Source organism: Perca fluviatilis, chromosome 1 (genome assembly GCF_010015445.1).
Source record: "Perca fluviatilis chromosome 1, GENO_Pfluv_1.0, whole genome shotgun sequence".
In the NCBI taxonomy this organism is placed as follows: domain Eukaryota; kingdom Metazoa; phylum Chordata; class Actinopteri; order Perciformes; family Percidae; genus Perca; species Perca fluviatilis.
This window is the reverse complement of record NC_053112.1, coordinates 43,623,199-43,635,778: the sequence shown is the minus strand read 5'-3', so window position 1 is coordinate 43,635,778 and position 12,580 is coordinate 43,623,199. Positions and strand designations below refer to the sequence as shown.

The 12,580-nt window shown below is 41.2% G+C and overlaps 1 protein-coding gene across 5 annotated transcripts in view; it reads left to right on the top strand.

The window, feature by feature from the left end:
* Positions 1–12,580, top strand: part of kdm2aa (lysine (K)-specific demethylase 2Aa) — a 50,170-nt gene that overhangs the window by 15,089 nt on the left and 22,501 nt on the right. For all 5 annotated transcript variants that reach the window (XM_039797094.1, XM_039797086.1, XM_039797077.1 and 2 more), the window contains exons 2-10: positions 1,421–1,559; positions 2,347–2,425; positions 2,617–2,663; positions 8,574–8,752; positions 11,283–11,389; positions 11,571–11,664; positions 11,956–12,109; positions 12,218–12,333; positions 12,422–12,548. In XM_039797094.1, the coding sequence (XP_039653028.1) occupies positions 1,421–1,559; positions 2,347–2,425; positions 2,617–2,663; positions 8,574–8,752; positions 11,283–11,389; positions 11,571–11,664; positions 11,956–12,109; positions 12,218–12,333; positions 12,422–12,548 (1,042 nt within the window). The remainder of the gene's footprint in view (positions 1–1,420; positions 1,560–2,346; positions 2,426–2,616; positions 2,664–8,573; positions 8,753–11,282; positions 11,390–11,570; positions 11,665–11,955; positions 12,110–12,217; positions 12,334–12,421; positions 12,549–12,580) is intronic.

The following is a 12,580-nucleotide window of genomic DNA, read 5'->3' as shown; positions in this document are numbered from 1 at the left end:
CGTCAATCAGAAAGTTGAACTTTGGTCAACTTTATGGTAATGAGCTATGACGCGGTTCAGCGGCAAACGCCAGCAACCAATCGGAATATAGACGTCCTTCGCGCTGGCTGATCCCAGAGAAACATACGATGTAAACTTTTGTTCCTACCAAAACATTAGTTCCGTGAAAATGGAGGAAAAGCTCATAATCGCCGTTGCTGGGTTCCCCTATCATTTATGATATGACGTTTTTTGCGTATAGGGACCAGTAAACGTTACCTGCCGTCACATGGTCTCTAAACAGTCCGGTCACGGTGAAGTCCTGCACGGATCAACAGCTGCCGGCTGCTTGCTCTGCCTGCATTCTGCTGCGGTTCAGCGGCTAACGAGCAAGCTAACTACTAACAGACACCGCTGCGACCAACAAACAATACAAATTCTGTCCTTATATATGTAATTTATAAAAGGTTTCTAGTGTCAGTGTATTGGCCATGCAGTGGCTGCTTGTGCTTTGTCTTCAATCGTGTGTTGAACATGATCGAAGAATGCTGCTACATGAGAGCGGCCAAAGCGTCAAACAGCTTCTCCGTACTTTTTGACAAGCATCCTTGACAGGGCGGCCAGAGCTTCTTTGCAGCTCAAGTCGGCGGCGGTGTGTATGTACAGTAAAAGATTAAAAGAAAAAATGACAAGATCCGTACAGTACCGAAAACCTTGATACGAACCGAACCGTGAGTTTTGTGAACCATACCACCCCTAGTGAACACCTTTACACAATCACAAACACCTACCCGACCCATAGCAAAGAAGCGATTGTGCCTGCTTCAGAAAGTTAACTAGTCGCAAGTTTGTGGTAAAATGCAGTTGGGTTGTCGAGATCAAAACACTACATGTAGCAGCTGTGAATCAAATAAACGTATTATAAATAAATACACAAATATGTTGTGTAATTTTTTTTACTCCCCGACTGAAAAACGCACGCGTTGAGTGTTCATCCTATCCTCAATTTCATCTTTTCGTTAATAAAAAATGCTTTAAACGCTACTTCAATTTTAATCAGGGCAGCAATCAGTCCGAAGTGTCACGTCTTATTGTTATAACCTCTTGCAGTAGTCCTGCAAGGTGGGCTGAAACCACCTCACGGCTATGTGCTTGCTTTTATTTACTCGTGTGCTTTGATGTAAACTATAACATAATGCTAAAACAAACAAACCTGGGATAGTAAGTCTATCATCTATGTTACAAAAGCAACGATAAATTATTGCAACTTGAACAAATGTTGAGTAATGTGTCTGTAACGCTCTGTTTTTGCACCGGTTTCTTTAAGATTCAGTTCCGGTCCTCATTTGATTGTCTCCTCCTTCAACCGTTTGTCCTTTTCTCTGTCACCTATGCCTCATATTATATTTTCACCCATCTGCCCTTCCCTCCATCTTCCTAGCGGGCTGGTACCCGACGACGTTACCATGACGACGGCATCTCAGATGAGGAAATTGATGGAAGGAGGATGTTTGATCTGGAGGAGAAAGTCCACAGTCAGAGGTTCAGCTCTAACCGGGTCTTGCGCATGGAAGGAAAAGGTAGGTGGACACAGTCAGTGAGGTCCACATTTTTTGAATGTTTATCTGATAAGCAGGTGGCACCTTGTATGGCAACCTCGGCCACAGTGTATGAATGTGTGAGTAAATGGTGAATGGTTCCTGTACTATATTAAAGCGCAACAAAAATGTAGTGATTTCCTAAAGACTAGAAAAGCACTATACATACAGTCCATTTACATGTAATGCAGCCATTAAAACCAGGGAAAAGACAATGCGTCTTATCAATATTACGATATTTAAAATATCTAGTCTCATATATCGTCGATTTATAATATCGATATATTGCCCAGCCCTACTTGTATAACCTCATCCCTGTTATGTACAATTAATTCAATTCAATTCAATTTTCAATTCAATTTTATTTATAGTATCAAATCATAACATAAGTTATCTCGAGACACTTTACAGATAGAGTAGGTCTAGACCACACTCTATAATTAAGTAATGGACATAATTTTTTCCAGGACAACTTGGCTTTCAGGATATGTATGCTGCAGGGATATCACATGAATGCATACATTTTTATATGACTATAAAGACAAAAAACAAAACTTAAAAGTCATACCCTTTTATCCAAAAAGTGATGTGCCACTTCCAATACACCTCTTACAATATTATACTATAAATGAGAATCTACTATTGATTATATTTATACTGTTATATCATTTTTTCAGCTCATTCTTTCCACTTTTAGTATTAAAATAATAAAATGGATGAAAAGAGGTCTCTGTCACATTTTGTTGTTTATGTTTTTTGTATTTCTTAGACTTGACATTTGAGTTCATCCAGAGAGGCGGCCTGAGGGACCCAATCGTCTTTGAGAAGCCTGATGGACTGGGACTCAAGTAGGCATCCTTTTTTTTTTCTTTTTCTTTTTCTTACTCCTTTATTCTCCTCATCTTACTACCGCATTGTTTTTATCAAGTATTTTGATAACTTGCTTGTTCATTCTTCTTTATTGGTTAAACATTGTCATGATTTGTAACCTAACAAATGAGACTTCCCATATGTTGAGTAACCACTTTTTGTTCTGTAGGATGCCCGATCCTGACTTCAGTGTCAATGATGTCAAGATGTTTGTTGGTAAGAATCAGAAATTGTTTTAATTAATTAATTAATTTATTATTATTTTTTTTATTAATGAATTAGATGCTTGCTATGAGTCTCAGGTTTAGTACTGTCAAAATGTCATTGAATAAAGACAAACTAATGATTATTACATATTTAATTAATGTATAAAATAATTTACTGATGAATAATGTAGTCTAGTCAGAATGTGAAAGTCTGAAACCGCTACACTGGGCGGTGATTACGGGGCGTGTTCCAACCGAACCAGGAAAGAAAATGCCTCTGCATTCATTGGATAGACTTACAACCAATCAGAGCAACAGAACTCAATTGTCAACAGAACTCAACACCGTGTATCGTCTCCATAGCAACCACTCTGGTGAATATAATTGGTCCAAGCACTGAACCTTGTGGAACACCATGACTAACTTTAGCGTGCCTGGAAGATTCATCGTTAATATTGACAAACTGCGATTGGTGTAGGATTCTCGTAGGGTACAGATTTGATCATTGGCAAATTATCAAAAGATGTTTTATCTATATTAATAAAGTTATGAATATGGTTATTAATAACTTTATCAAATCGACAAACAATCAAAACTGGGCACCACCCTGCTTGTCAGGGACCAATAATCAAACTGTGGAACAGTCTCATTTCTGTAAAAATCCTTTAAAAGGAATTAAAGGAAGAGGTGATTTCGAGCGCGACCCGTTCGACCAGCAGTTATCACAACAAATACACAAATAATCACCAGCAAATGCTAATTAAGTATAATCGAATTTATTAACGTCACAATTATCAATAGCCAATCAATAATCCTTCAATAATAAAACGTATATACATTTTACAATATCACAACCAAACAAAGCAAAAACAAAAGCAGCATGTCTTGTAGACGTGTGTGTGTGTGTGTGTGTGTGTGTGTGTGTGTGTGTGTGTGTGTGTGTGTGTGTGTGTGTGTGTGTGTGTGTGTGTGTGTGTGTGTGTGTGTGTGTGTGTGTGTGTGTGTGTGTGTGTGTGTGTGTGTGTGTGTGTGTGTGTGTGTGTGTAAAAAGGGAGGGGCGGTGTCAAAATGTAGTTCTAGTACAAAAACAACTCCAAAAATAGCTACTCCTGTGAGCTGCACAAAACCATTTAGCCTCAAGAGGGCAGTAGTGGTGCTGAGTGCACGGAGAGGAAGAAGCCAAGGTGGGGTTTGCTAGGCAACGCGCACCTTTATACCATATGCTAAATCACCTATAAGCTCTATTCAAAACCCACGTGGTTAAATTAGCAGTGTTAGCTCGGGAGCTACGTGGTTAGCTTATATGTCCGTGTGTGGGTTAGTAAAAAGGAACAGAATAAAGGAGGAAAGGAAAAGAAACACTCTGATCTTAGTTAACGATAATGGCCAGCTCCCTCAGCCACCCAGGTCTGGACCCCACGTGTAGTTAGGACAGACTGAGACTTTTGATTTACCGAGGGAAACGGCCACTATAACCACTCTAGTAGCTAACAGCTGATTCACCGCGATTATCTCGCGGACAGTAACTAACTCCGTGAAAGGAGCAGTTTAGCAGGTAGCGTTTACGGTTTTAACCCAGCTACTTAACACAACAGAATCAAACGGTATAATGATCTGTTATACAATTCACAGCAACAGATTAGTAACCAGATATGGCCAATACATGATTACAATCAGATCACATTAATGGCAAAGCGGTAGCGAACCCTTTTCTCATTAATAACAAACCAAAACGCCCTAGTTCTAACATCTGCCCAGAACTGTGTAAAGCCTTACTGTGCGTTGTTTGTCAGTTAAATCTCGCCAGAGTTTAACGATCCGTTTCGTTCCAGAGCAGTGGACGAGACGTGATCCGTGTTGACAAGCAAGAAACAGAACGCTGTCCTTTTCTTGAATCCAGGCTGATTAAACCCGCTGCAGATAGAGGGAATACCCGGCCGGTATTTCCTCGGATCCCCTTTGTATATCAGACCGATATAAAATTGTCCCAGCTCAACTCGACCAGCGAGGTGATGCTGGCTAGCTAGCTAGTCCGGACTAGAGTGCTTCCTGTAGTGAACTGGGTCACCGTGGAAAAAGCGAAGAAACACACAGTGCCGACAGCTTTTATCCTACCTCCGCCTCCTAGTGGCGGGGTGGTGCATTCAAAGACCCGACAGCCAATGGGAAAGCGCAACCTTCTCACAGGTGTGAAGCAGTTCTTTTTCTCACCACCAGTCTGCCGTGCCCTCCACGTGTTTGAATGTAGAATCTCCATCTTAGGGACTCTGCTTCCAAATAGCAGCCTGTAGGAATTTAGTGAAACTGGCTTTGGGGTTCACATGTAGGCCAAGATCCTTTGTCTGTGCAGTCAACTCAATCTGAGCCAAATCACTGTTTAACCAGCTTCTTGGTCCCCAACATTGGTTTGATAAATAGGACTCAAACAAGCTTAGTGCAGTTCCTTTTTAGTGCTAATTAAATGTTCCAGTCTCTGTAACAGGAGGCCATGGTCAATAGTGACGAATGCAGCCCTAAGATCTAATAAGACAAGTACTGAGACACGTTTTTTGCCTGAAACCGTTAAAATGTAATTTGTAATTTTCACTAGTGCCGTCTCTGTGCTATGATGCATTCTAAATCCTGACTGAAAATCCTCAAAGTATTATGTAGAAAGTTGCATCGGGTCTTGGCGTGGCCATAGTGGGATTCGTAATATCGTCGTTTCAATGAACGTTGCCTGGAAGATGAAAAATACAAATTATGGATTAAACGGGGACAAACCGTACGAGTTGCCTCTTGTAAAGTCTGCAAAAAAGACGTGCAGCTTTTCACAATGGGCGAGTCTGCGCTCTTGAGTCACATGAAGTAAGTTTCAAGTAAGCCAAGTCAGCGCCTATTTGTTTACGCTAGTAACTTCTAGCTAAGAATTCGCAGGCTAAGTGACTGAGAGTACTTGGTGTGATAATGTAATGTTAGTCAGTCCCTCCAGAAAAATGCGATTATGCGATCGCATAATTCAATGCATAATCAGCCAAAGTCCGCATATTAATTGCGGGGGCCGCATTTTTTTCAAATATGCCGCACTTTCGCCGCATAAATTGACGATTTTCGCGCAAAATATGCGTTGCTTGCATGATTTCATAATCCCTGCATTTTCGTAACATCCAAAGCCAAATGTTTAGTTCAGTGAGTAAGCAAGCAGCAGGGAGAGTTATAGGGAATGAAATGGTGCCAGTATGTTTGCGAGAGATGTAACCCTGCAACTATCCTAGTTAATAAAAATGCAGCCAGTAAGGATACAGACATTTCATACACTAGACGTTTATAACGTGGACCTGCAGATGAGCATTCAACCTCTGTTGGACCCGTTCAGAGACTCCTGGCTGCAGTGTAGTACATACTTAACTGATAAACCTATTTTTTGCTTGATAAAGTCCTAAATTTACATTGATCATCAAAATTGTCTTTGATCAATTTTCTGTCGGTCAACAAAGCACTTAAATTGTATATTACAGAAAAGATTAGGTATATTAGGTATTAAATTGGTAAATTTATATATTAAACAATAACCTCAACTGTATCCTGTCTGCTGCTTTTTTTTATATATTTATTTTTATTAAAGGAATATTTCACCGCTGGAAAGCTGAATATATCTTTAAATTGGGTCACTTATGTAGTAGAAATGTGAAAAAAAAATTGAAATTGGTGCCTTCTAGGCCGAGAAAAGCCAGAAAATGTGTTTTGGTCTTATATGGATGAAAAACACCAAATCCCAGAATGCACCTGCTTCGTTGCTTTGAGTCCACTCCCAAGCCACGCCTACCGCTTGACAGACCGACAGAGGCATTCAACTCAACTCAAGCGTGTTTTATTGTCATTTCAACCATATACACGAAACGTTTCATCGTGACTCAAGTGGTGTTACACATTTAACATATATAAAAACGACATTATATAAAAACAACATACGAAACAGGCTACATTTAGTACACACACTTTATAGGCTCCGTAAAGTTCAGCTAACGCATACTAGCATTAGCGCTTGGTGGGCTGTAAACACAGAGCATAAACACAGCCGTGAATTAGTGTGTAATGTAGAATGGTCGGCATTTAACAGTCACAAACTCCACCAGCAGTTAGCAGTTAAATGGATACAAATCACCACATTTCTGCACCACTCGGTGTTAACACAGCCCACCTCTTTTACCTGGCGACAGAGCATCTCTAGCTCGGAGGGCTAGCAGGCCTGGTAGCTGGACAGTCCGGTACACTATTCAGGCATGTTTCCACAACAAAAACACAACAGTCTCTGAACTCACGTTGGGAGTGTCGTTGAAGTTGGATGTAGTCCAGTTTGTGGTCTAAATGAGCAGACACTTGCAAGCAGGATCCGTAAAGTTCAGCTAACGCATACTAGCATTGGTGTAGCTAAACACGGAGTATAAACACAGGCGTGAATTAGCGTGGAATGTCGAATGGTCGGCATTTACAGTCACAAGCTCCACCAGCAGTTAGCAGTAGCTAGTTGGATTTTATTTCTACACCAGTCCACCTCCACGGGCCGGCGAGAGCATCCTGGTAGCTGGATAGTCCCGGTTCCGGTACACTGTTGTTCAGGCATGTTTCCACAACAACATAAACACAGCAGGAGTTTCGTTGAAGGAGGATGTAGTCCAGCTTGTTGTTTAATGAGCAGACCCTTGCAAGCAGGATGGCTGGGACAGGTTGACAGCTAGCGTTAGCTTTCCACCTAGCCGATGAGGATGTCCCCTAGCCGGCTAGCGGCATTGAGCGACACCGCTGGTCTCCGTGCAGGCGAAGCTCACGTAGTGTGCCGAGTATTGCGTCTGTAATAACGTTTCCTCCATATTCTCCGATCTGTACCGATGTATCCCGGTGGTACACACGTCCGGTAGTTTGAATGCAGATAATTGTTGTAAATGTTTTCTTCTGAAAACCGAAAGCCTGTTTAGCGAAGATTCAAGATGGCTGACAGTCGTTTTCATTCGGAATACCTCGGCCAGACTCGGCAGTCCAACCCCCTGTGGGCGTGTTGAAAACATACGGAAGTAGATCCTACTACTGGCTGTAGTCTTTGCCTCTGGCCCAAAAATCTTCCAATGACGCAAAAATCGTCATTTTACGTCATCGGAAGATTTTTTCCAGGCCCCAAATGCAGAAATCTCTCGTCTCAGGGGGACATGAGGGAGGGAGGCACGGTCATTCAGAAATACTATCGGGTTTCTACTGATACAAAGCTGAATGCTAAATCGGTGAAGTATCCCTTTAAGTTTTCTGCAGACATATAAAGGGTGTTATAACAGATGTAAGATGCAACAAGTTGTCTGAAAGAAAAGAAAAATCATTAGAACAGTTCCACACAGCAATATAGACCCACACCCATCACCCCCCCCAAGGCCACCTGTAGCACTCACAAGTAAAAAAAATAAATTATAATAATCATAATAATAAAACGGTAAACAGAAGAAGAAAAGTCACCCCCCTCCCCACAGAAGTCTAATCAGGAGGTCTTGACCTCACGATAAGGCCTTCAATAGTAGTCAGTATAGGGCTCCAAGTTTTATGAAATGATCTCAGCGAACCTTTAAGAGTGTCTAATTTTTTTCAAGGTGGATGCATTGCATTACCTCTCTTATCCAATCGTCATGTGATGGAGGAGAAGCATGCTTCCATTTAAGGAGGATGGCACGCCTGGCCAGCAAAGTAGTCAAGGCAATGACGCAGTGCACTGTAGCTGGTATACATGTGATTGGGGAAAGGCCAAACATGACACTCAAGGAATTAGGGACAATAGTGTAATTGAGGGCCTGTGAGAGAGTTCATAAAATGTCTGACCAGTAATCTGATGTCTGCTGCTGTTTTGACCAGATTATTTTGGCTTGCTGTGACTAACGATTGACAACAAAAAACCACTCAGGTAGCAGACGTATGATAGATGTGATGGACGTGAGCACTCAGAAGGGAACAGAGATGTCCATGGCCCAGTGGACGCGTTACTACGAGACCCCTCCATCTCAGAGAGAGAAGCTCTATAATGTCATCAGCCTGGAGTTCAGCCACACCAAGCTGGAGAACCTGGTCAGGAGACCTACCACTGTACGTACACACACTTTATGAAAGTCAAGGCAATTGTTTTTTTATTTTATTTTATTTTTTATATAGAACATTTTAGCAAGGCAATTCAAAGCGCTTTACATAAAACATTAAAAGGAAATTAAATAACAGTCAAAAAAGTAGACCATAAAAACATGCTCAAATAGAATAAGACCTACGAAATACAAGAGTAAAAGTTAGTGCAATGTAATACATTTAAAATTACTTGATTTAATAGAAGGCAGCGGCAAAATGTCTTCCACCTTGATTTAAAAAACTGAGATGAAGCTGACCTGCAGTCTTCTGGGAGTTTGATACAGACATGCGGTGCATAAAAACTGAATGCTGCTACTCCATGTTTAGTTCTGACTCGGGGGACAGAAAGCAGAACTAACCCAGAACACCTGAGAGGTCTGGGTGGTTCATAATGTAGCAGCAGGTCAGAAATAAACCATTCAGTGCTTTATAAACAAACTGTAGTATTTTGAAATCAATTTACTGAGAGACAGGAAGTCAGTACAGACCTCAGAACCAGAGTGAGGTGATCCAATTTCTTTTTTCATATGGCGTTTTTCCATTACATGGTACCTACTCGACTCTTGTAATGGAAAACCAAAAAAGAGTAGAGTAGAGTCGAGGCGAGTCGAGCAGGTACCATGTAATGGAAAAGCGCCATTAGTGAGGACACGAGCAGCAGCTTTCTGAATTAGCTTCAGCTGTTTGTTTGTGTTTTTTTTTTGTTTTTTTTTAAAGAGACCCCTTTACAGTAGTCAAGTCTACTAAAGAAATGCATGGATAACCAAAATCCTGCTGAGACCTGAATTCTTCAACCCTTGATATATTCTATTATTTGTGAATTTAGATTTTGGGGCATTTTTGGTCTTAAAGTGCCCATATTATGCTCATTGGTTCATAATTGTATTTATAAGTTATATCAGAATAGGTTTACATGGTTTAATTTTCAGAAAACACCATATTTTTGTTGTACTGCAGTTCCTCTTTTCACCCTGTGTGTTGAACTCTCTGTTTTAGCTACAGAGTGAGGCATCTCCCTTCTGTTCCATCTTGTTGGGACTCGCACATGTGCAGTATCTAGGTCTAGGGTCTAGGACCTAAGGACTACTAGCCAGTCAGAAGCAGAGTATGAGGGCGTGCTACACTAGCAGCTAGGCGAGCATTATAACGTGTGTTACAAAGTGACGAGTGTTTGTCTCTGAAGTAAAGGCTGGACTACAATAGAGCTGTTTGGAGCAGTTTGTGAACAGTGTTTTCTGTGGGAGATGGTAAGTACCTTTGGAGTGGACTTTGGGCTTTTTCACTTTGTAAACCTAGAACATGCACAAAGAGATAACACAATAAAGGAAAGGGGGGAAAAAGCATAATATGAGTACTTTAATTCAATAGGACAGCTGAAGACAGGAAAGGGGTGAGAGAGGGGGAATGACATGCAGCAAAGGGCTGCGGGTCGGACTTGGGCCCTGGCCGCTGCGTACATGAGCTGTGCGCTTAACCACGTGAGCTACCATGGTGTCCCAAACCTCGACATATTGTTAAAGTGATAGTAAGCTGACTTTTTAATTTTCTTAATGTGGCTGTTGAAATTCTGGTCTGAGTCCATGACTACAACAAGATTTCTGGTTTGTCTGTTGTATTAACATTGCTAATTGAAGTTAAGCACTGACTCCTAATTGTTCCTGTTTGGCTCTAAAAACAACTACCATGGTTTTGTTTAATTGAAGAAAGTTCTGGCACATCTAATCGTTAATTTGTTCAGTGCACTTCCTGCCCTTGTTTTAGACCATAGTCCCCTGGTGATATGGTTATTTAAATTTGTGTGTCGTCTGCATAATTCTGGTAACTTATTTAGTTGTTTTCCAAAGTTTGAGCCAATGGAGGCATGTAGATGTTAAACAGAAGAGGCCCCAGAATGGAGTGTGTCATATTTGGCCACTCAGATACATTACCGATATATGAATTGCCTATAGACACAAAGTAGTCCCTGTTCTTTAAGTACGATTTAAACCAGTTTTGTAATGTGCCAGAAAGTCCAACTTAATTTCACAATCGGTCTAGTAATGTGTTATGGTCAACTGTGTCAAATGCAAAACTGAGATCAAGCAATACTTTGACTGAAACGTTTCCACTCTGTATTTAAGTGGATTTCATTGAAGACCTTAACTAGAGCGGTCTCAGTTCTGTGGTTGGGTTTAAAAAAAAAACTGACTGGAAGACATCAAAGAAGTTGTTTAGTGACAAGAAGTTGTTAAGTGGTTGAAAAACGGCTCTGGGAAAACACCTGATAGAAGAGATGTTCACAATTTGTAGAATCTCTGATGCCAAACAATTTTTGAAACATTTTTGAAAAATTGTGTAGCTCACCTGGTTGAGCCTGTGCCCCATGTACCAAGGATCATGCCTAACTGCAATAGCAACTACAGTGATTCGGCCTCTGTGCTCTTAAAACAGTAGTATGTTGTAGCTGATGTCGGTCTTGTTTTGTCGTGTGCGTGTGCGTGTGCGTGTGCGTGTGTAGGTTGACCTAATAGACTGGGTGGACAACATGTGGCCTCGTCACCTGAAAGAGAGACAGAGAGACTCAACCAACTCTATCAATGACATGCAATACCCCAAAGTACAGAAGTAAGTCTCCAATGTTCACTTTTATCTGGAGTCAAATCTTACTAATTACTTTTTGAATTGAACCAATCTGGATGAATGAATTGAATTTCTAAATTTGGAGATGAACTTTGTTATAAAATAATGTAAAATAATGAATTGATATTTGAACATAAACATTGCTGATTTTTGTGTGTCTCTGCAGATACTGTCTGATGAGTGTCGAGGGCTGCTACACAGACTTTCACATTGACTTTGGCGGGACCTCAGTGTGGTACCACATACTCAGAGGAAGCAAGGTGGGGCCAGAGGGTGTTCAGCCAATGTTTGGAAAGCACCATCTCCTCTGTTACAGCCTCATAGTTTCTGATTCAGACTCCTTTTTTAAAGGGGTGGATGTTTAACTGAAAACAAGAATGCTGTTCTTATGTGTTGTAGAACCAGTTATTTAAAAATGTACAGTCCAGACTTTGAGGGGATGTTTTAAATTATTTCTGTTTTACTCAGTGAACAACTTGAAAGTGACCACGTGCTGTTAACTGGTGCAGTGAGCGGCCTGTGGTTTGAATTGCAGTTGTGTGTGTTTTCAGGTGTTCTGGCTGATCCCTCCCACCCCTCAGAACCTGGAGCTATATGAGAACTGGGTGCTGTCGGGAAAACAGGGAGACATTTTCCTCGGAGACCGAGCATCTGAATGCCAGAGGATTGAACTGAAGCAGGGCTGCACCTTCATCATACCCTCTGGTATACTATTAACTCACTTACGCACACTATATGTTAAAGCATTCCAATGATGTGAGAGAAATGGAACACTATTTTGTGTGTCTGTGTGTGTCTGTGTGTTCTACTCAGGTTGGATTCATGCCGTCTACACCCCTGTGGACTCTATGGTGTTTGGAGGAAACTTTCTGCACAGCTTCAACATCCCTATGCAACTTAACATCTGTAATATAGAAGACAGAACGCGGGTAGGAGAAAAAACTCGTCCATAAGGTGTTAATGACAGGAAGTGATGGATTGTGAAACGGTAAAGTGCCTGTTTTACCACCACTCTAGGTTCCATTGAAGTTTCGTTACCCCTTCTTCTACGAGATGTGCTGGTACGTGTTGGAGCGCTACGTCTTCAGCCTGACAAAGACCTCCTACCTCACACCAGAGTTTCAGAAACACACGCTGGGCATTGGTATGAACACGGGCAAACATTCGGGGTATATG